This window comes from Euleptes europaea, chromosome 2, assembly GCF_029931775.1.
Source record: "Euleptes europaea isolate rEulEur1 chromosome 2, rEulEur1.hap1, whole genome shotgun sequence".
NCBI lineage: Eukaryota > Metazoa > Chordata > Lepidosauria > Squamata > Sphaerodactylidae > Euleptes > Euleptes europaea.
In genome coordinates, this window is record NC_079313.1 from 28,629,846 (window position 1) to 28,647,570 (window position 17,725).

Below are 17,725 nucleotides of genomic sequence, written 5' to 3' on the forward strand. Positions count from 1 at the left end.
ATGGTGACCTACCTTGAAAAGTGCCCCCCCCAGGAGAATTTAAAAAATACTCACTTTTCAGAGTCTGTAATGGCTGCTTCTGCACCCAAGAATATAGGAAAACTCAGTTTCCCATGAATGCTTGCAGTGGGCCCACACAAAGCTATGGGTGCAGAAGCTGCCATTATAAACTATGAAAAATAAATATTTTAAAAATTATCCCAGGGGGACATTTTTCAAGGTAGAGTCACCAAATTCACAGCGTAGCTGCAAGGGACTCTCCTTGCATGAACCTCAAAGTTTGGTAAAGTTTGGGACAGGGGGTCCAATTTTATGTGGTCCCGAAGGGGTCACCTCCCTCCTCCACAGAAAAGCATGGTAAAGTTGGGGAAAGCCGAAGCGGAAAAAAACTTGAATACCTATTCGGCTTTTTTTGGCAATCAGCTATCCAGGTTAGGCTTGATTCTCAGTTTTAATATTCAGCTAAAATTAAACCCCAAAAAAGCCGAAAAGGACTTTTCAGGATTATTTTTGGTTCAGGTTTACTGATGTGCACAGCCCTGGTCTTCAGGGTCTTCTGTCAAGAGCCAGTAACAGGCTAAGTACCAATGAATATTGCTAGGTTTCAGTCTGTCTTCTGATTTACAGTTCATTAACAATTTTTCTCCCATCTTTCTTGATTTGTGATCTGCCTTCTTTTCCTCATTCAGAACACTGTTCCCATCTTTCACTGCATGTAATTTTTTTCAGTCCTTTATCCAACAGAGATATAATCCATTTGAGAATGACAATTTGGTAAAGGAAGAAGAGTTAATATATGTATGTGTCTGGGACAACCTAGATTTGTGAATTCAGACCTGGAAAGTACACTCTCTTTTGTTCAGCGTTCATTAGTAGTTTGAACTGAAAGAGCTGGATGCTGAAGCCTAAGGTGCAAAATGCACCACTTTATAGCTATGCCTCTGTGGTGTATTGCTTAAAGCGTTGAACTTGGATGAGAGAGTTTTGGGCTTTCAGTCTTCACTTGCTGTAGAACTTACAGGGCCAGTCTTACCACATAACCTATCTCCCAGTGTTGTTGTGAGTATAAAATGGAGGAAGGAAGAACCATGTGTGACACTCTGAACTCCTTAGAGCAGGGGTCTCAAAACTGCGGCTCCAGAGCCACATGCGGCTCTTTGGCCCGTTGAGTGCGGCTCTCCGAACTTGGTTCGGAGCCTCTGCTCTTGCGCCCGCTCGCGCCGGCAGCCGGGCTGCAGAGCCGGCGCGCCTGAGAGAGAGAGAGAGAGTACGAGTGTGAGAGAGCAGGCGAGTGGGCGTGCTGTCTCTCCCCCGCCTCCGTCGTGGAGAATGGCCGGGTCCCCCTTGCCCTTGCCCTCAATCCCCTCTAGCCGCGCGATTGCTGGGCGGGCGGCTCGGCGGTTCCTGCCCCCCCTGCCTATCAGCTGTTGGGCAGGGCGGGCTTCCTTTGGTAGACCTGGCCTCCGTCTGAGTCCCATTGGGAGGCCATGTCTACCCACTGGCTTTCTTGGCGGTAGACCTGCACTCCGAGGAGGGGAAAAAGTCCCCCTTCAGAGGTTAGGTCTACCAATTGGCTTCTGTGGGCCTCCAGAGGCCAGGTCTACTGCCAAGAAAGCCAATGGGTAGACCTGGCCTCCCAATGGGACTCAAGCCGGAGGCTAGGCCTACCAATAGGCTTTTATGGCGGTAGACCAGGCCTCCAGACGAGGACTCCTGATGGGGAGGGGGAAATGGCAGGGACTTACAATTTAATTTTTATCAATAAATAAGATCACTATTAAGTATGATATCAAGTTTTACTCAGTGTACCTATAGTTTAATTAAGACTTAAAACTTTAATTAAAGTTTTTTAAGTTAATAAACAGTGTACCTACCTATATAGTTTAAGTTTAAGAAATTTGGCTCTCAAAAGAAATCTCAATCGTTGTACTGTTGATATTTGGCTCTTTTGACTAATGAGTTTGCCGACCCCTGCCTTAGAGGAAAGGTGGGATAAAATCATGGTGGATTTGTTAAACAAACGAAAGTTAAAAGGAGTTCCTTGTATTTATACCAGCTTTGGCCAATCCAAGGCTTCCTACTGTGTGCTGGTCACAGGAGTTGATGTCACACACTCCTGAAGACAGCTCATGAGGCTGTACTTGCTCATTAGGCTAGGCCTCTGAATAGGGTTGCCAACCTCCAGGTGGTGGCTGGAGATCTCCTGCTATTACAACTGATCTTCAGCCGATAGAGGCCAGTTCACCCAGAGAAAATGGCCACTTTGGCAATTGGACTCTATGGCATTGAAGTCCCTCCCCTCTCTAAACCCCACTCTCCTCAGGCTCCACCCCCAAAATCTCCAGGTATTTCCCAACGTGGAGCTGCCAACCCTACCTCTGAGTCTCCTAGTGTATATTTTATGTTAACATGTGTTCTAAGTCATCTCCCATATAAAATTTGTAAGATCCGGTTTCTGTTCTCTAGATGGTTGAAAAATGGCCAGCCCATTGAAGGCAGAGCTGGATATAAGATCTTACGCAATGGACGCAAGCTTCTCATCTCACGAGCAGAAGTGTCAGACACTGGCCATTATCAATGTATAGCAACAAACAAGGCAGGGGACCATGGAAAAGAATTTGATGTGACCGTGCATGGTGCGTAATGTGTAATGTGTAGAAAGGTTTGTTAAGAATCCTTTTGATGGTACCATCTCAGTTTGGGGGGACAGAACAGTACAATTCCTCCTTCAAAAACCTCAAGCCAAATGGGAGAAGTCCGCACTGTGTCTCCATCCCGAGCTAGTGTTGCTCTAGTCAGTATGTGTGTGTGTGTGTGTGCGCACACCATGAACAGTAGCTACTGTGCTATGAAAATAATGTCAGAAGAAACCCTAATGGTCAGATATACATCAAATTTGTGACTGCCATCAAAGATACAGGTTGAATCCCCCTTCCTACTCTTTATTTTATTTTATTTAGGGGATCTTTGGCTGCTTCTTGGGGCTGCTTCCAAGTGCAAACAATACCATAAAATCATAACAAATAAATTATCAATATAAAAACAAAGCAAGCCATTAAAACCCAGTACTCTGGAGCACCTAGAGCAGTTTACCCATGCAACAGTATTTTTTGTTTCTCTCCCTTCTCTCCATAATGTTGGCTGCTGGTGTAAGGAAACTCAGAACACCATGATATCAAGACAGGGGCAAATTGCCTTAGTTATTAAAGAAGATGGAATTAGACACATGGTTGTAATTTTTAGTGGCAGTCATGCATTCAATGTATCATTTAAGTTGGCCCTTAGTGTAATTATTACAAGGTGTTTGCTTCACTTGTTCTGACTATATGCAAGTCTATAGTAGCTGGATGACTCACAAGAACTAATCTGATGCAGTTCACTGAAGTAAATAATCTGGTACAATATTGTAATTTGAAGCTACTGCATAAAGTTCTTTATTGGTTTCTGCAGTCCCTCCAGCTATCAAATCTACCGGGCCTTCTGAGAAATCTGTAGTAATACACAAACCAGTAAAACTGCAGTGCATTGCCAATGGCATTCCTACCCCTTCTATTACCTGGTTAAAAGATGGTAGGCCTGTGAACACAGCTCGAGAAAATATAAGAGTGAGTACCAAGCTTTAAATCCTTAACCGTTCTAAAAATGAATAACTGTTGCCCTATGGGTTCAGAGGAATCAGAGGCAAGAATTCTATTGGTGCAGAATCGGAAAAGCTTTTGAATGGCATGACACTCTCCAGAAAAATAGAGTATGTGATCATTGGTTTTACACAGAGAACCAAGTTAGTCAATGCATTATTAGTTACTACAGTACATTGTCTCCTATTTTTTTCTTTTCAAACTTGTATGATATATTTTGAAGCAGGATTTTAAAAAGATGCACAATTAATACAGTATAAAGCTTGCTGATCCGAGTTTTATAGATCTGTCCCAGAAGCCAGAATCCTAATCTTTCTTGTAGGAAAATTGGGATAGAGGGAGGAAAAGATCTATAGTGAGTAGTGCACTGACCAGGCAGGCCCAGGACCTAGAAATCCAGTCTCTGGTAACCAAGTGTATGGATCTCCCCCATAAGATATCTGAGATAATATTCCCACCAGTGTGAAACAACCTTATCTAAGACCTTCAGGTGGGGCCTTGCCCATATGCTCAGGCTAAGAGGAGATTGTTGGGCCGTTAGGGCTCCTAGCCTGCAGGTGGGGGCTGGACTTCTCCTGGAACTACAACTGATGTTCACACTACAGAGATCATTATCCTGGGGCAGAATGCAGCTTCAGAGGTGGACCTTATGGCATCAATCCCTGCTGAAGTCACTCCCCACCCCAAACTCTTCCCTTCCCAAGCTCCACCCCCAAATCTTCAAGAATTTCCCAAGATGGATTTGGCAACCCTGTCATGAGAGATATAGCCTTTTCAGCTGCTTCACCCAGTTATTATGGAATTTACTGCTCCAGAAGACCTGCCTGGACCTCTTCCTTCTGGTAGCTAGAATGAATCACGCTTTTCAATGTTTGGTTAAATTCCTGAGAAGGCAGCTGGGGTCCATTAAGCCTTATTGTGTTGCTGCTTTTTCTTTTTCCCTTGATTTTTCTGTCAGTGTTTGCTCTCACTGTCATTTGCATGTGCAGCAATCTGACCTTCTTTTCATATATTTTTTTAATCAATTTGAATTATCCTTTATTTGGGTTTTTAAAAATGTTGTTAGCTGCCTTGATTCCTATACATATAGTGGAAAGATTGGGTATAAATGCTTTAAATACATTACTAAACTCCAAATAAATAAAAAAAGACAGGTTCAAAAACAATACTCTGATTTTTAGTCTATCTAGATCCAAGCATGCAAATAAAATCCATTTATCCATTCTGAATCATTTATCCTACACTGGAATGTTAACTGTGAGCAGCGTTCCTCCCCTCCCCAATATTGTTATAATGTGAAAGGAGAATGGGGGTTTATTGAAATTGTGCTAGGGTGCTTTTGGAAATCTCACTGGTTGTGGTGGAACTTATCATTTTGTTGGCTTGCCTTTGTTCTGGAGCAGCTGGAATCTTCGGGCCGCATTCTGCAGATTACCAGAGCCCTGGTGGAAGATGCTGGCAGATATATCTGTGTAGCAACAAATGCAGCGGGGGAAGCTCAGCAGCACATTCGGCTGCATATATACGGTAATGGTTTTTCTGACTAGTGGCTGAATGTGTCCTATTGATCATACTATGTCGCCCCCCCCCCTCCACCCAGCCAGTTACTGTGTTCAGTTCCTCCTATTTTGCAAGCATTTGAAAAGCCTTCAGCACCTCCAGTTGCTTTAGAGCTTTCATTGCCAACATCTCGATCATTACCATTCTGTAGCTAAGGCCCAGTTTTCTTTGAGGTGGTCAACCTATATCTGGGCTATAAACGACTTCAGACTACAGACTGCTCACGTCATTCATTTCTTTGTCGGAAAAGAGCTCCCTCCATACGGAACACTGCTAAGCCAAAAAGAAGGTAAAGCTGGAAACTCTCTTTGACATATCACCTCAGTGAGAACTAGGTCAGGGAATCTGCAAGACTGGTTTTGGTATAATGTTTTTTGGACACAAGATGTGGCAAGAGAAGCTTAATGGGCACAAAGTCTGACCTCTACAGACACCCCCTCAGATGGGTACAGATATAGTGATATCTACCAAAGGTGCCTGATGGTCTTCACTGAAGTAAAGAAAAGTAATCCTCACCCTGTCTAAACTGGTCAGACTAGAAGACACCGGAAGATTCATGATTGGTTCACCCATTCTTAAAAATTTGATAAATAGCAACTATGAGGAGGTGGGCTGAACTGAATTAGGGATTTAACCCTTTCCTCCCATACCGTTTTGTTGATCTCAGGTTGCCTGTGTATGTATTGAATCTAATGTTGTAACCATAGGTTATCACATCACCATCACCACCACCAAAATACAAGCAATCTTCGCCTCCAGTCACTATATAAAATATGTCCAGTGATCAACACAGCTTAAAAGATGGTCCCTGTAACTATTATTTGCCTCATTGTGGCAAATGAGCAGCTCCAGGAGATTGTGTGAGGTTGGGAATGTAGTGTAGGGGAAGAGGTTATATCCCCATTACCTGTGCTGCAGATCTGTCCCCTCTCCTCATTTGGAAGAGCTGCCTTCCTAGTTTGGCTCTGAGGCCACAAGCTTATTTCCCTCAGAGTGATTGCTTAGACTGGATAGATTCGTGTCAAAATCTGTCCTCTGTAGATACATGTAGAATGTATGTAACCATGATTGTATCCCTGGTTTGGGAATTGATCTTGGAAAATTATATAGCAGGTAGAGGCAAAGGCCTGTTGTGAAAATATTGGTGTGGCAATTAATGGAATGGATATGGCTAGGTGGGGAAGGGAAAGACATGTATGGGCTCAGAGACACTGAGACAAAATCACGCCCCAAATGGCTGTGACAGAACCTTAGAGGTTTAATTTGGATCCAGGGGGCAGCAGCACAGGTTCAAGAGGTAATGGTGGCATAAGTCATGCCCATCATGCTCTTCCATGTTCCCATCCCAGTGGCATTGGCAGTACCTCAAGGGCTTGCACTGATTGCTTGGTCAAAAAACCAACCCTGCGTGCCGTGAAAAATGGTCTGGTGTGCCACGGTTTTGCACATGGGTCAGGGTTGTCATCCTCTGTGCTGAAGTATCTTCTCTCTCTTCCTATTGCTTCTACTTCTCCAGCCCATGCTTCTACTTCTCCAGCCCAATATTGACTTCATGTGTGTGGTATGATGTGCCCCAATTCCCCATCCATCCTATGGAAGAAGTTAGAAACCTCAATAGATTCGTGGGTGCTCTGCATTTGGCAGTATGTTCTCATGGCCCCTTTTTTGAGTCACATCAACCTTCCCTTGCCCAGAAAAGCTAGTATTTCTGTGACACATCATGGAAACAGCTGTGCACAGGCCAAGCACAGAAAAGAGCCTGTATGTTGTGTGGCTTGAACAATCAGGAAACCATAATTTTCTACTTCTTTTTAGAGCCACCCAGTCTGAAGGATGCAGGGAACATGATAAATGAGACTGTGGTTATGAACAATCCAATACAGCTGGAGTGCAAAGCATCTGGAAATCCTCTGCCAGGTATGTGTGTGTAAAGTGCCGTCAGTTGTAGCCGACTTGTGCAACCCCAGCGAGGGGCTGTCAAGGTAAATGAGAAGCAGAAGTGGTATGCCATTGCTTTCCTCTTCAGAGTCTTCCTTGGTGGTTTCCCTTCCAAGTACCAACCCTGCTTAGCATCTGAGATCTGATGAGATCAGGCTATACCATGCCACCTCACCTCCCCTGCCAGGTATACACATTCACAAAAATGATTTTTCATAATTAATAAAACATTAATTGGAGTGTTGGGAAGGGGGCTGCCCCACATCACCAGTCAACCTTACCATGCTGTAGTACTGCTGCTACAATAGAAGTTTGGTTCATACCTGCTGTGTTGCACCTATATTCTATTGTGGTTGTTGCAGTGAAGCTTCTGCTGTAGAATTTGTGACAGCATGAACTGTCCATGAACATTCCACCTGCTCAGGAAGCAATACTGTTAAAATATTTGTAGTCCAGCTTCTGTGGGAGAAGGGAAAGTTGTGTGTTTGGCATGGATTAAAGCTTCCCGCTAGCCCTAAAGACTGAAGTAGTTTTGTGGTGTAGATTGGAGACTGAGGCCATTTATGCATGGATAGCTTGCCTCTCGATCACCCCCCCAGACATCTTCGTGGCTTCGCTGAAATTTTGCATGATTTCTCTTACCTTTAGAAGTCACTTTGCTCTCTCTCCACATTTTCCCCACGTTTTCTGGATGCTGTTTTACCACGAGGTTTATATCTGCATTGAGCCCAGATTGATTGCTACTCCTGTGCATAGTTTTAACTTCGGGTTTGTCTCCCCACATCCACATTCTCGCTTCTCTCCTCCGTCACTCCTAGCGCCCATCCAACCCCTCCCCTCAAAGCCATTTTGTTTGTGAGCACTGGAATCTGAGGTTGCTTTTTCTCCATTCTCCATTTCATTTGTCCTCCCTGCCCATTTTTAATTTTTTTTATTTGCAAGTGCAAGATTAGTGATACAGCACTGAAATAATGCAAGACCATGTGAGTTTCAGTGGCTCAACTCCAGCCATTTGGCTGCAAACGGAACTTTGTGTAACTTTGCACCTTGGAAGACATTGAGCAATCAGTGTTGACCAGGCTCGGGGACTCCCTCTGGGTTGTATGCACACACCGGAAGAACCATTCCCCCCCTTAACCTCCCCCTGAGACTAACTCTACAGATCAACCAAATTAAGTGTAAACAACTGAAAGGGCTGCTGCAGAACTGTAACACGGGGAGGGGGTGCAATCCTCAAAACAGCTGGGTGCAACGGATTGGGAGTCACACAAGCACAGAAAAGCCAAAGGTTCTGTTCAAATGAAAGAATCCCTGCTGCGGAGATCGTGGGGGCTGATGATGTATTTCAAATAATACCAGTTGCGAAGCAGTATTTGTGGGGGCAGGACACCAGGCGGTGTGCATTTTCACTGCCTATGCATCATTGAATTCTAAGTACTCCAGGAATTTCTTTGGGGGAAAAACCCCTGTGCATAGTATTTTGAGAATTCGATTGCAAATACTGTGCGTCTAGAGAGCAGCAAATCCAACACAAACTACCCATGCATAAAAGGCCTGAGAAGGTCCTCATTTAACTGAGATGGCCGAAACAAAGTAGCAATGTATGCAGTGTGTCATACATGAAACATACATCACATGAAGTATGGATCCACTATGAATAGGGTGCCAGAACCCCTTTCTCCTAGGAGTTCTTTTTTATTGAGTAAGGATGGAACTAACTGATTTACAGTTCAGACTTGTTGATTAACAATGTGCTATGTACTGAACTTCTTACATCTGGAAATCAAATTTAGAGGCTGCAGAAGTGAGCATGAAGGAAAGAATTTAGTAGATTTCGGAAGCAGCTTTCTTGATTTCCTTGGCAGATACAACATGCCGTAAACTTGGAGACTAAACGGAATCTGCCTTAGGGGCCTGTTCTGCCTTTGCTGGCTCCTGCTTCCTCACCATTTCTTCTTATCCTGTAAATGTAGAAACCTCGGAACTGGTTTACATAAGTATGTACGTCACTCAGTTACTCAGCACTTGATGACTGGCAGTTGAGTTTGTGAACTGGCTCCATTGACATAAGAAGAAAACTTTTGTCTGTAGCATTTCCTCTGTGATGTCTCATTCACACATGCAAGTCATCACTTCCTGCTCTGAGTGATGAACATGCACTTCAAAACCTTCTGTGAAAGCTGCCTTAAACTTCTCACCAAAGTAGTTATTGCGTTAAGGTGTAGTAAGTAGTAGTAGTAGTAGTACAAGAAGGGTAGTTGGTTTTTATATGCCAACTTTCTCTACCACTTAAGGAAGAATCAAATTGGCTTACAATCACCTTCCCTTCCCCTCCCCACAACAGATACCCTGTGGGGTAGGTGGGGCTGAGAGAGCTCTAAGAGAGCTGTGACTAACCCAAGGTCACCTAGCTGGCTTCATGTGTAGGAGTGGGGAAATCAACCCGGTTCACCATATTAGAGTCCGCCACTCATGTGGAGGAGTGGGGAATCAAATCCGGTTCTCCAGATTAGAGTCCACTGCTCCAAACCACCGCTCTTAACCACCACACCACGCTGGCTCCTGAAACTACCTCAAGAATTTGGGTGAAAACTACCTCAAGCTGGCCCATGAATGAAATTCCACAGCATCATAGTGTGTGGGGCCATGAGCCAAATGAGCAAGTGAGGGGACCAAGGAATGGGTGGGCCATAAGAATGCTGGTGAGTAGTTTGTCTCCTCTTGGTGTTCTTGTTTGTGATCTCAAAAATGAGACACTCCGGGCCAAAACAATATATAACATTGGTAAATATATGACTGGTTCTCTTGCGTGTGCCAGTTTAATAGCAGCCTCAGGGGACCAGAAGACACAATCTGCATTGGGCTGTGGCACTGGAGGGGGAGGGTTCATTAAAAGCCTTTTATCCCTGTGTCATTTTCTTGGCCTCATTTGCCCTCCTGGAGTTATTTGCCTAGTGAGAAAAACACAGCATGTCTTATTCTTGAGGCAAGTGGCCCTAAAAAAATTAGAGAAGAATTCAGAGGATGGCACATTTCCTTTGATAAATTCATAAAATTTGCCCTTGCAAGGATCCTGTGAAGTAAATTGTGATTGCTTCCAATTATCCAGATAGGAAAATGAGGTTGAAATACAGGCATTTACCAGGTCTACCCACCAAAGACTTCATGAAGCACTATGAATTTGTGCTGGAATTGACTCTATTTCTGTACTGTTCAGGATAGGAAGGATCTCCCTTAGAGAGTTTCCCAAATTATTTTCCTCAGCAGCCCTCGGCAACATTAATATGGTTCTGCTGTGATTTATGTCTAGTTTGGTTCTGATGCCTTCGTCATCTTTCTTAAGGGCTACAAAATACATGACAATGGGAGTTTCATGAATATTTCTTCTTATTTAAATATCAGGTTGGGAGGCCTTTGTTAAGATGGGGACTGCAGTGCCATTTTTCCAATAGGCAACAGCCCAAGGAACTGCTGTTTGCCCCATTGGGGTACTCATATCAGTACTGGTATATTTCCACATTAGGGGAATTAGTTCCTTAATCCATTGCAGGTTGGGAAAATGGTTTGAACCCTTACAGCAGATATGTATGGGAGAGGGAGAGACTTTTGACTGCTCTGTGCGCCATGTAGCTGTATAATATAGAAACCCACAGAATGTTTATTTTCCATCTGGGCAGCTATGGATGGCATTTAAGTATCCATTTCATTCCAGTATTGCGTACCTTTATACAGAGTAACTACATTTAGTCCATACTTCATTCCCATTCCCTTATTTTTCTTTGCAGTTATCACATGGTACAAAGATAACCGACCTCTCACCAGCACCGCCAGCATCAGTTTCTTGAACAGAGGTCAAATTGTAGAGATTGAGGGAGCCCAGATCTCTGACACTGGCATTTATAAATGCACTGTGGTGAATGCGGCAGGAATAGCGGAGCTGTTCTACAGTCTTCAGGTTCATGGTAAATATTGCCTCATAAAAAGACAGGCTGGCAGAGTATGGTGGAATACCTTTCTTCATTTCATCTGGTCTTTTCAAGCTTTATCGCATGAACATCTTCTAGGTACTTGTTAAAATAATTTCCCCTGGAGCTTGGAAAAAGACAGAAAGCTCCAAGTGCTGACATCATTCAAAAGGGAAAACCACCCCATTCAGTACTTGACAGAAGTGTGCATTGCAGTTATGCCTGGAAGATAGATTTCAGTGTTGCTCTTTCAGCAAGCTGGGAAATCAAATTAGATATTACCTTGGAAGATCCATGAACAGATCTGTAATTCTTAAAAGGCCTAAATAGCAACTATGGGGACCTTTGATTCAGATTGGGGCTATGGTGCAGAAGATTCCTTCCCCATTCCATTTTTTTCAACCTCGACTAGCTCCCCATAGCTGGTATGTGGTCTGTGAGAGATGGGGAAGGGCCCCACCCTCCAATGGAGGGAAAGGAGCTAAACCTGGCTCTCATTACGGTGGCTGCTTGCCTGGCCCACACAAGGCCTGGACTTGCTCAGAGTAGTGGACGTTTGCCCACCCAACATGGGGCGAGAGCAGCCAGCTCACTCTCTGCCGCAGCTGCTCACCTGTCCCACTTGGAGAGAGGGCTGTTGGCTCCCCAAAGCTGCAGCTGCAAGGGTGACCGGCTCGCTGCAGGGTGATCACAAAGGATGCTGGACCAATGTAACAGTGGTTATGAGGACCACCCCAAAAGGGCCTTAATGACCAATCTGCCCCCGTGGGAGGAAATGTACAGGCACCGTTGCCATTAAGGTTTTTTTTTTTTAAATTATTGTAGGAAATCTGTTCACATTCCTTTCCTTTTTCTTCTTTGCTCCTATGACCCATAGGTCCTAAGCAGTTATTTCTTAGAGGAAAATATGATGCTGAGATATTTGGCCATGGCCAGTGTTTATATTTGGATCTCTGTCCATCAGCAAAAAGGGGACTATTTTGTCTCTTGTTATGGGGGCAGGAATTCTTGCCAATATGGGGGTGATCCATTTATCTCGGTGGTGTTTAAAGAGGGGGCATTCCATCATCTTATGAGAGAATGTAAAGGTAATGAAGTAGTAATAATGGGAGACTTCAACTTCCCTCATATTGATTGGATAAATGTATGCTCCAGTCAAGCCAAAGAGATAAAATTTTTAGACATCCTAAATGACTGTGCCCTCGAACAGTTGGTCATAGACCCAACCAGAGGGGAGGCAATCCTGGATTTAATACTCTGTGGTGCTGCCAGTGATTTAGTGTGGGATGTGGATGTAGTTGAGCCAGTTGGCAATAGTGATCACAAGGGCATCAAATTTAATTTATATGCAAGTGGGAAAGTGACTGGGAAATCTCACACAATTACCTTTGACTATAAAAGAGGGAACTTCTCTATAATGAGAAAACTGGTAAAGAGGAAGTTGAAAGGAACAGTTAGGAGGGTTAAATCTCTTGAAAAGGCTTGGGGGTTACTCAAGTCCACATTACTTGAGGCTCAACTAGCTTGTATACCACAGGTCAGGAAAGGTAGTAATAAGTCCAAGAGGTCACCACCATGGCTAACGGGTAAGGTGAAGGAAGCAATCAGAGAAAAAAAGTCTTCCTTCAGAGACTGGAAGGTTTGCCCAAACGAGGCGAACAGAAGCAAACACAAACTTGCACAAAGGCAATGCAAGCAGATAGAGATGCAAAAAAAGATTTTGAGGGGCATGTTGCTAAACACATCAAAACAAACAATAAGGAATTATTTAAGTATATTAGGAGTAGGAAACCAGCTAGGGAAGCGGTTGGACCATTGGATGACAATGGGAGTAAAGGAGGATAAAGTAAGGGAGGATAAAGTGATTGCTGAAAAACTAAATGAATTCTTCTCATCTGTCTTCACTGTTGAAGATACAGGGCAGATTCCTTCTCCTGAACAGAGATTTTGGAGAGGGGAAAATGAGGAACTGAGGCAAATAGTGTAACAAGGCAGGAACTCCTAGAACGTCTAGACAAACTGCAAACTAACAAGTCACAGGGACCAGACGGTATTCATCCTAGAGTTCTTCAAGAACTCAAATGGGAAATTGCTGAACTTCTAACAAAGATATGTAATATGTCCCTTCGATCAGCCTCTGTACCAGAGGAATGGAGAATGGCCAATGTAACACCCATTTATAAAAAAGGTTCCAGGGGGGACCCAGGAAATTACAGGCTAGTTAGCTTAATGTCTGTTCCGGGTAAATTAGTGGAAAGCATTATTAAAGATAGAATTGTCAAGCATATAGAAGGCTCTGCTGGGCAAAACCCAACATGGCTTCTGTAAGGGTAGGTCCTGTCTCACTAACCTATTAGAGTTTTTTGAAAGCGTCAATAAGCATGTGGACAGGAATGAGCCTGTGGATATTGTGTATTTGGATTTCCAAAAAGCTTTTGACAAAGTCCCCCACCAAAGACTACTAAGCAAACTTCATAGTCACGGGATAAGAGGACAAGTCCTCTTATGGATTGAGAGCTGGCTGAAAAATAGGAAGCTGAGAGTAGGAATCAATGGTCAGTTCTCACAATGGTGGGATGTGAGCAGTGGGGTGCCTCAGGGATCTGTGTTGGGACCGGTGTTTTTCAACCTGTTCATCAATGACCTGGAGTTGGGGTTAAACAGTGAAGTAGCCAAGTTTGCAGATGACACCAAATTATTTAGGGTGGTTAAAGCAAAATCGGACTGTGAAGAGCTCCAGAAGGATCTCTGCATACTGGAAGAATGGGCATTAAAATGGCAAATGAGATTCAATGTAAGTGTAAAGTGATGCATATTGGGTCAAAAAATTCCAACTTCACATATACACTGATGGGATCTGTGCTGGCAGCGACAGACCAAGAAAGGGATCTTGGGGTGGTAGTGGATAGCTCAATGAAGAGGTCAGCCCAGTGTGCTGCTGCTGTAAAAAAGGCAAATTCCATGCTGGCCATAATTAGACGAGGAATAGAGAATAAAACTGCTGATATCATACTGCCCTTGTAAAAATCTATGGTGAGACCACACTTGGAATACTGTGTACAGTTCTGGTCACCACACCTAAAAAAGGATATTACAGAGCTTGAGAAGGTGCAGAAAAGAGCAACCAAAATGATTAGGGGACTAGAGCAACTGTCCTATGGGGAGCAGTTAAGACACTTAGGGCTGTTTAGCTTGGAAAGAAGGTGGCTGAGGGGAGACATGATAGAGGTCTATAAAATTATGCATGGTTTGGAGAGAGTGGACAGGGAGAAGTTTTTCTCCCTTTCCCATAATACTAGAACACGGAGTCATCTGCTAAAGCTGGAGGGTGAGAGATTCAAAACAGATAAAAGGAAGTATTTTTTCACACAACACATAGTTAAATTGTGGAACTCCCTGCCCCAGGATGTGGTGATGGCTGCCAGCTTGGAAGGCTTTAAGAGGGGAGTGGACATATTCATGGAGGAGACGGGTATTCATGGCTGTTAGTTAGAATGGATACTAGACGTGCTGCACACCTATTCTCTCTAGTATCAGAGGAGCATGCCTATTATATTGGGTGTGGTGGAACACAGGCAGGATGGTGCTGCTGCAGTCATCTTGTTTGTGGCTTCCTAGAGGAACTTGATTGGCCACTGTATGAACAGACTGCTGGAGTTGATGGACCTTGGTTTGATCCAGCAGGGCCTTTCTTATGTTCTTATGTTCTTAATGTTATTCTGTTATTCTTTTCAACCCTTTCAAATTCACAACTCACCTTTAACCCCAATTGGTCCACAAACATGGAATTTCTTTTATAATTTCTACCCCTTTATATCTGTCTGCTTCCTTCTCTCTTTCTCCTTTTTCTGAGGGAACATATTCACCCCCAGTTTTTCACGTTATCCGTTGGTGGTGGTTAGGTGAAGAAGGCACATAGTTTGCAGCACATCCATGAAACTTGGAAATTTCTATTTACTTTCAGGTTTTGTTCACAAAGACTTGTCCCTCATTGAAGAGGAACAGATGTTTTGCACAGTTGGTCCAGATATTAATGTTCTGACTCACCCTGGCCATTTTCCTGCCTTGTACCTGTACATCAAGCAGGCATTTGCCAGAAATATCACAGTGAGGGCTTCTTAGGATACACTGAGTATGAGGGAATTTTAAGTCAAATTGAAACAACAAAACCTGAATATAAGTTATTTAGTAACTTCAAGTTGTTTATTGGTATAAATTAAACTGGATTTCAAATACCAGGTGTTCAATTGCTCACGGGGATCCTACAATCAATAGTGGACAGTAACTGAAGTTCCATTAACACTAGAAGTCTTAGCTAGAGGTATTACTACTATGTAGTAGGTAACCAAGAAGTTCGTAAGCTGGAAGAGTTATCATGATGTGGAGCAGGAAACTTACCATTCTAAATTCCTTCTTGAAAGCAGCATCTGAGAAAAGGTCAGTTTAATCAGGAGGAAAGAGAGAGGCTTGCAGTGTCAGAGAGGAACATATTACCAGAGCATATTATCTGCCTTCTGTTCAGTCTAGTGTCCTGAGGATCTTAATTTCATCTTTTGCTAGTAGATACCTAGGGTTGCCAACCTCCAGGTACTAGCTGGAGATCTCCTGCTATTACAACTGATCTCCAGCCGATAGAGACCACCTGGAGAAAATGGCCACTTTGGCAATAGGACTCTATGGCATCGAAGTTCCTCCCCTTCTCAAACCCCTCTCAGGCGCCACCCAAAAACCTCCCGCCGGTAGCGAAGAGAGGCCTGGCAACCCTATGGATACCAGACTGAATGCAACTGGACATTTTTATTTCTCCTCTTAAATCACCAATTCCGTGGCCCAATGTATGTTTGGAGGCAGTCTTCCTACTGCTATCTGTGGATGCAAGCCCCAAATATTATAGTTCACTCAGACTTTTTGCCCAGTAATCTTTGCTGCTGCTGACATCAAGGGTGAAGTGAAGCAAACAAGAAAGAAGCAAAGGGGGAGAAAGCTGCCCTACAGTACTTAGAGGAAACTGAAAGAAATAAATTGCTTGCATGTTTTCCCTTATATCTCTATGAATTTTTTTTAACTAAAAGGGGGAAACCCAGAGAGGGTCTTCATGCATCTCTAAGTGTACCAGCCCCTCCATCCTTATAACTATGAACCTAATATAAAAAAATTATTCCTTCTTTAAAATTTCCCCAGTGAATTTTCAGTAAATTTAGCATTTATTAATATACAACACAAACATATATAATTTAAACAACAGGTTCTGTAAAATATAAAAAGGACAGATGGGATATACATCTAATAAAGGATTTTGGTACAGTTGTCACAGTTCTTTTGTGGGATCAGTAACACAAGAATAGCCTTAATGGAATGCTGCGCCTATTGCTCAACACCCCTCCTCCACGATGTGCAGCCACCGCTGACCTCTTTGAGAAATAGGTCTGTAAACCCATTGCTAGAATTTTGCATGCTGGCTTGTATAGTCTACGGAGCAAAACAGAAACTGTATGCAGTTGCTTTTTTAAAAAATTACTTGACCAATAATGACCTTAAACAGTACATTTCCTGGGGAGAAGTTGATGGCCCAAGACACAGCCGAAAGCAATGAACACTCCACCCAGACATTAATTGCTAGGAAATGTTTGGCGCCAAGGATATTATCTGCAGTTCTGAGCTGGGGAAGGGTGGGGAGAGGGGGAGAAAAACCAAAGCAAATCCCCAAACATTTGGATGGTGTTTTAGTAACTAAGTATACAGAACTAGCAAACATGTCTCATTATATGGGATGGCATTTGTATGGAGGGACGGCTTGTAGAATTCAAGGATGCTGGAATGGCGAAGTCTCTTTCCAATGGCCAAGGACAGGTTTTGTTCTCACTGCAATTGTGTCCCCAAGTGCAACCTTTATTTTCCCCTACAACCACCCAATTATATGGAAAAAGAAAACAGGGGAATGTCTCCGGGTAAGCGCCAAATTTGCTCCCTGCCCTTGGTGACAGCAGCCATCCTGGGTTCCATTTTTTAACACAGTAAAATGCGATCGAATGTTGGAGGTTGTGCTGGCTGACTTAACTTATCAAAACCTGAACTAAATAACCTGTTATTTAATATGATTGTTATGACCTATATGAATTGGCAAATTAACTGCAGTTGGTAATATTATGTCTGTGAACTGTGAATTGAATATTGTTCTGTGAACCGAATGTCTGGCTTGCAGCTCAACCCTGAAGGGGGGGGCAGATTCGTGGTGGCTGGGAGCAGTGCAGCCATGCTGCCTCCCCAGAGGTTTCCCAGCTGCTGTGGAGGCAAAAAAGGAGGTTTAAAAAATAAAAAAATAAAAAGGGGGGGAATCCCCCTTGCTGCCAACAAGGCCGCACTACCAAAAAGGTGATGCAGTACCACCACAGCACAAGGGGACTTTTCTAGGGAAAACGGCTGAGGAAGCTGCCTAATGGCAGCTCCTCCTCCAGGAATGCCCCAGGAACATGCAGGGTCATGCCGGCCCCCAAGGAGCTTCATCCCCCCCCTTCAGGAATGGGCTCTTAAGAGTTCAAATAGGTCAGAGGAAAGGAGAAGAATGAGGAATGATTCTGTAGATATGTAACTGATAGGTACATGCACCTATCAGCAGGCTCTTAC

General features: G+C 43.6%; 1 protein-coding gene across 1 annotated transcript in view; it reads left to right on the plus strand.

Annotated features, from left to right (window-relative positions):
- HMCN1 (hemicentin 1) overlaps positions 1-17,725 on the plus strand; it is a 291,307-nt gene that overhangs the window by 137,033 nt on the left and 136,549 nt on the right. The window contains exons 34-38 of the mRNA XM_056867441.1: positions 2,467-2,636; positions 3,451-3,605; positions 5,042-5,165; positions 7,014-7,115; positions 10,922-11,098. Coding sequence (XP_056723419.1) covers positions 2,467-2,636; positions 3,451-3,605; positions 5,042-5,165; positions 7,014-7,115; positions 10,922-11,098 — 728 coding nt within the window. The remainder of the gene's footprint in view (positions 1-2,466; positions 2,637-3,450; positions 3,606-5,041; positions 5,166-7,013; positions 7,116-10,921; positions 11,099-17,725) is intronic.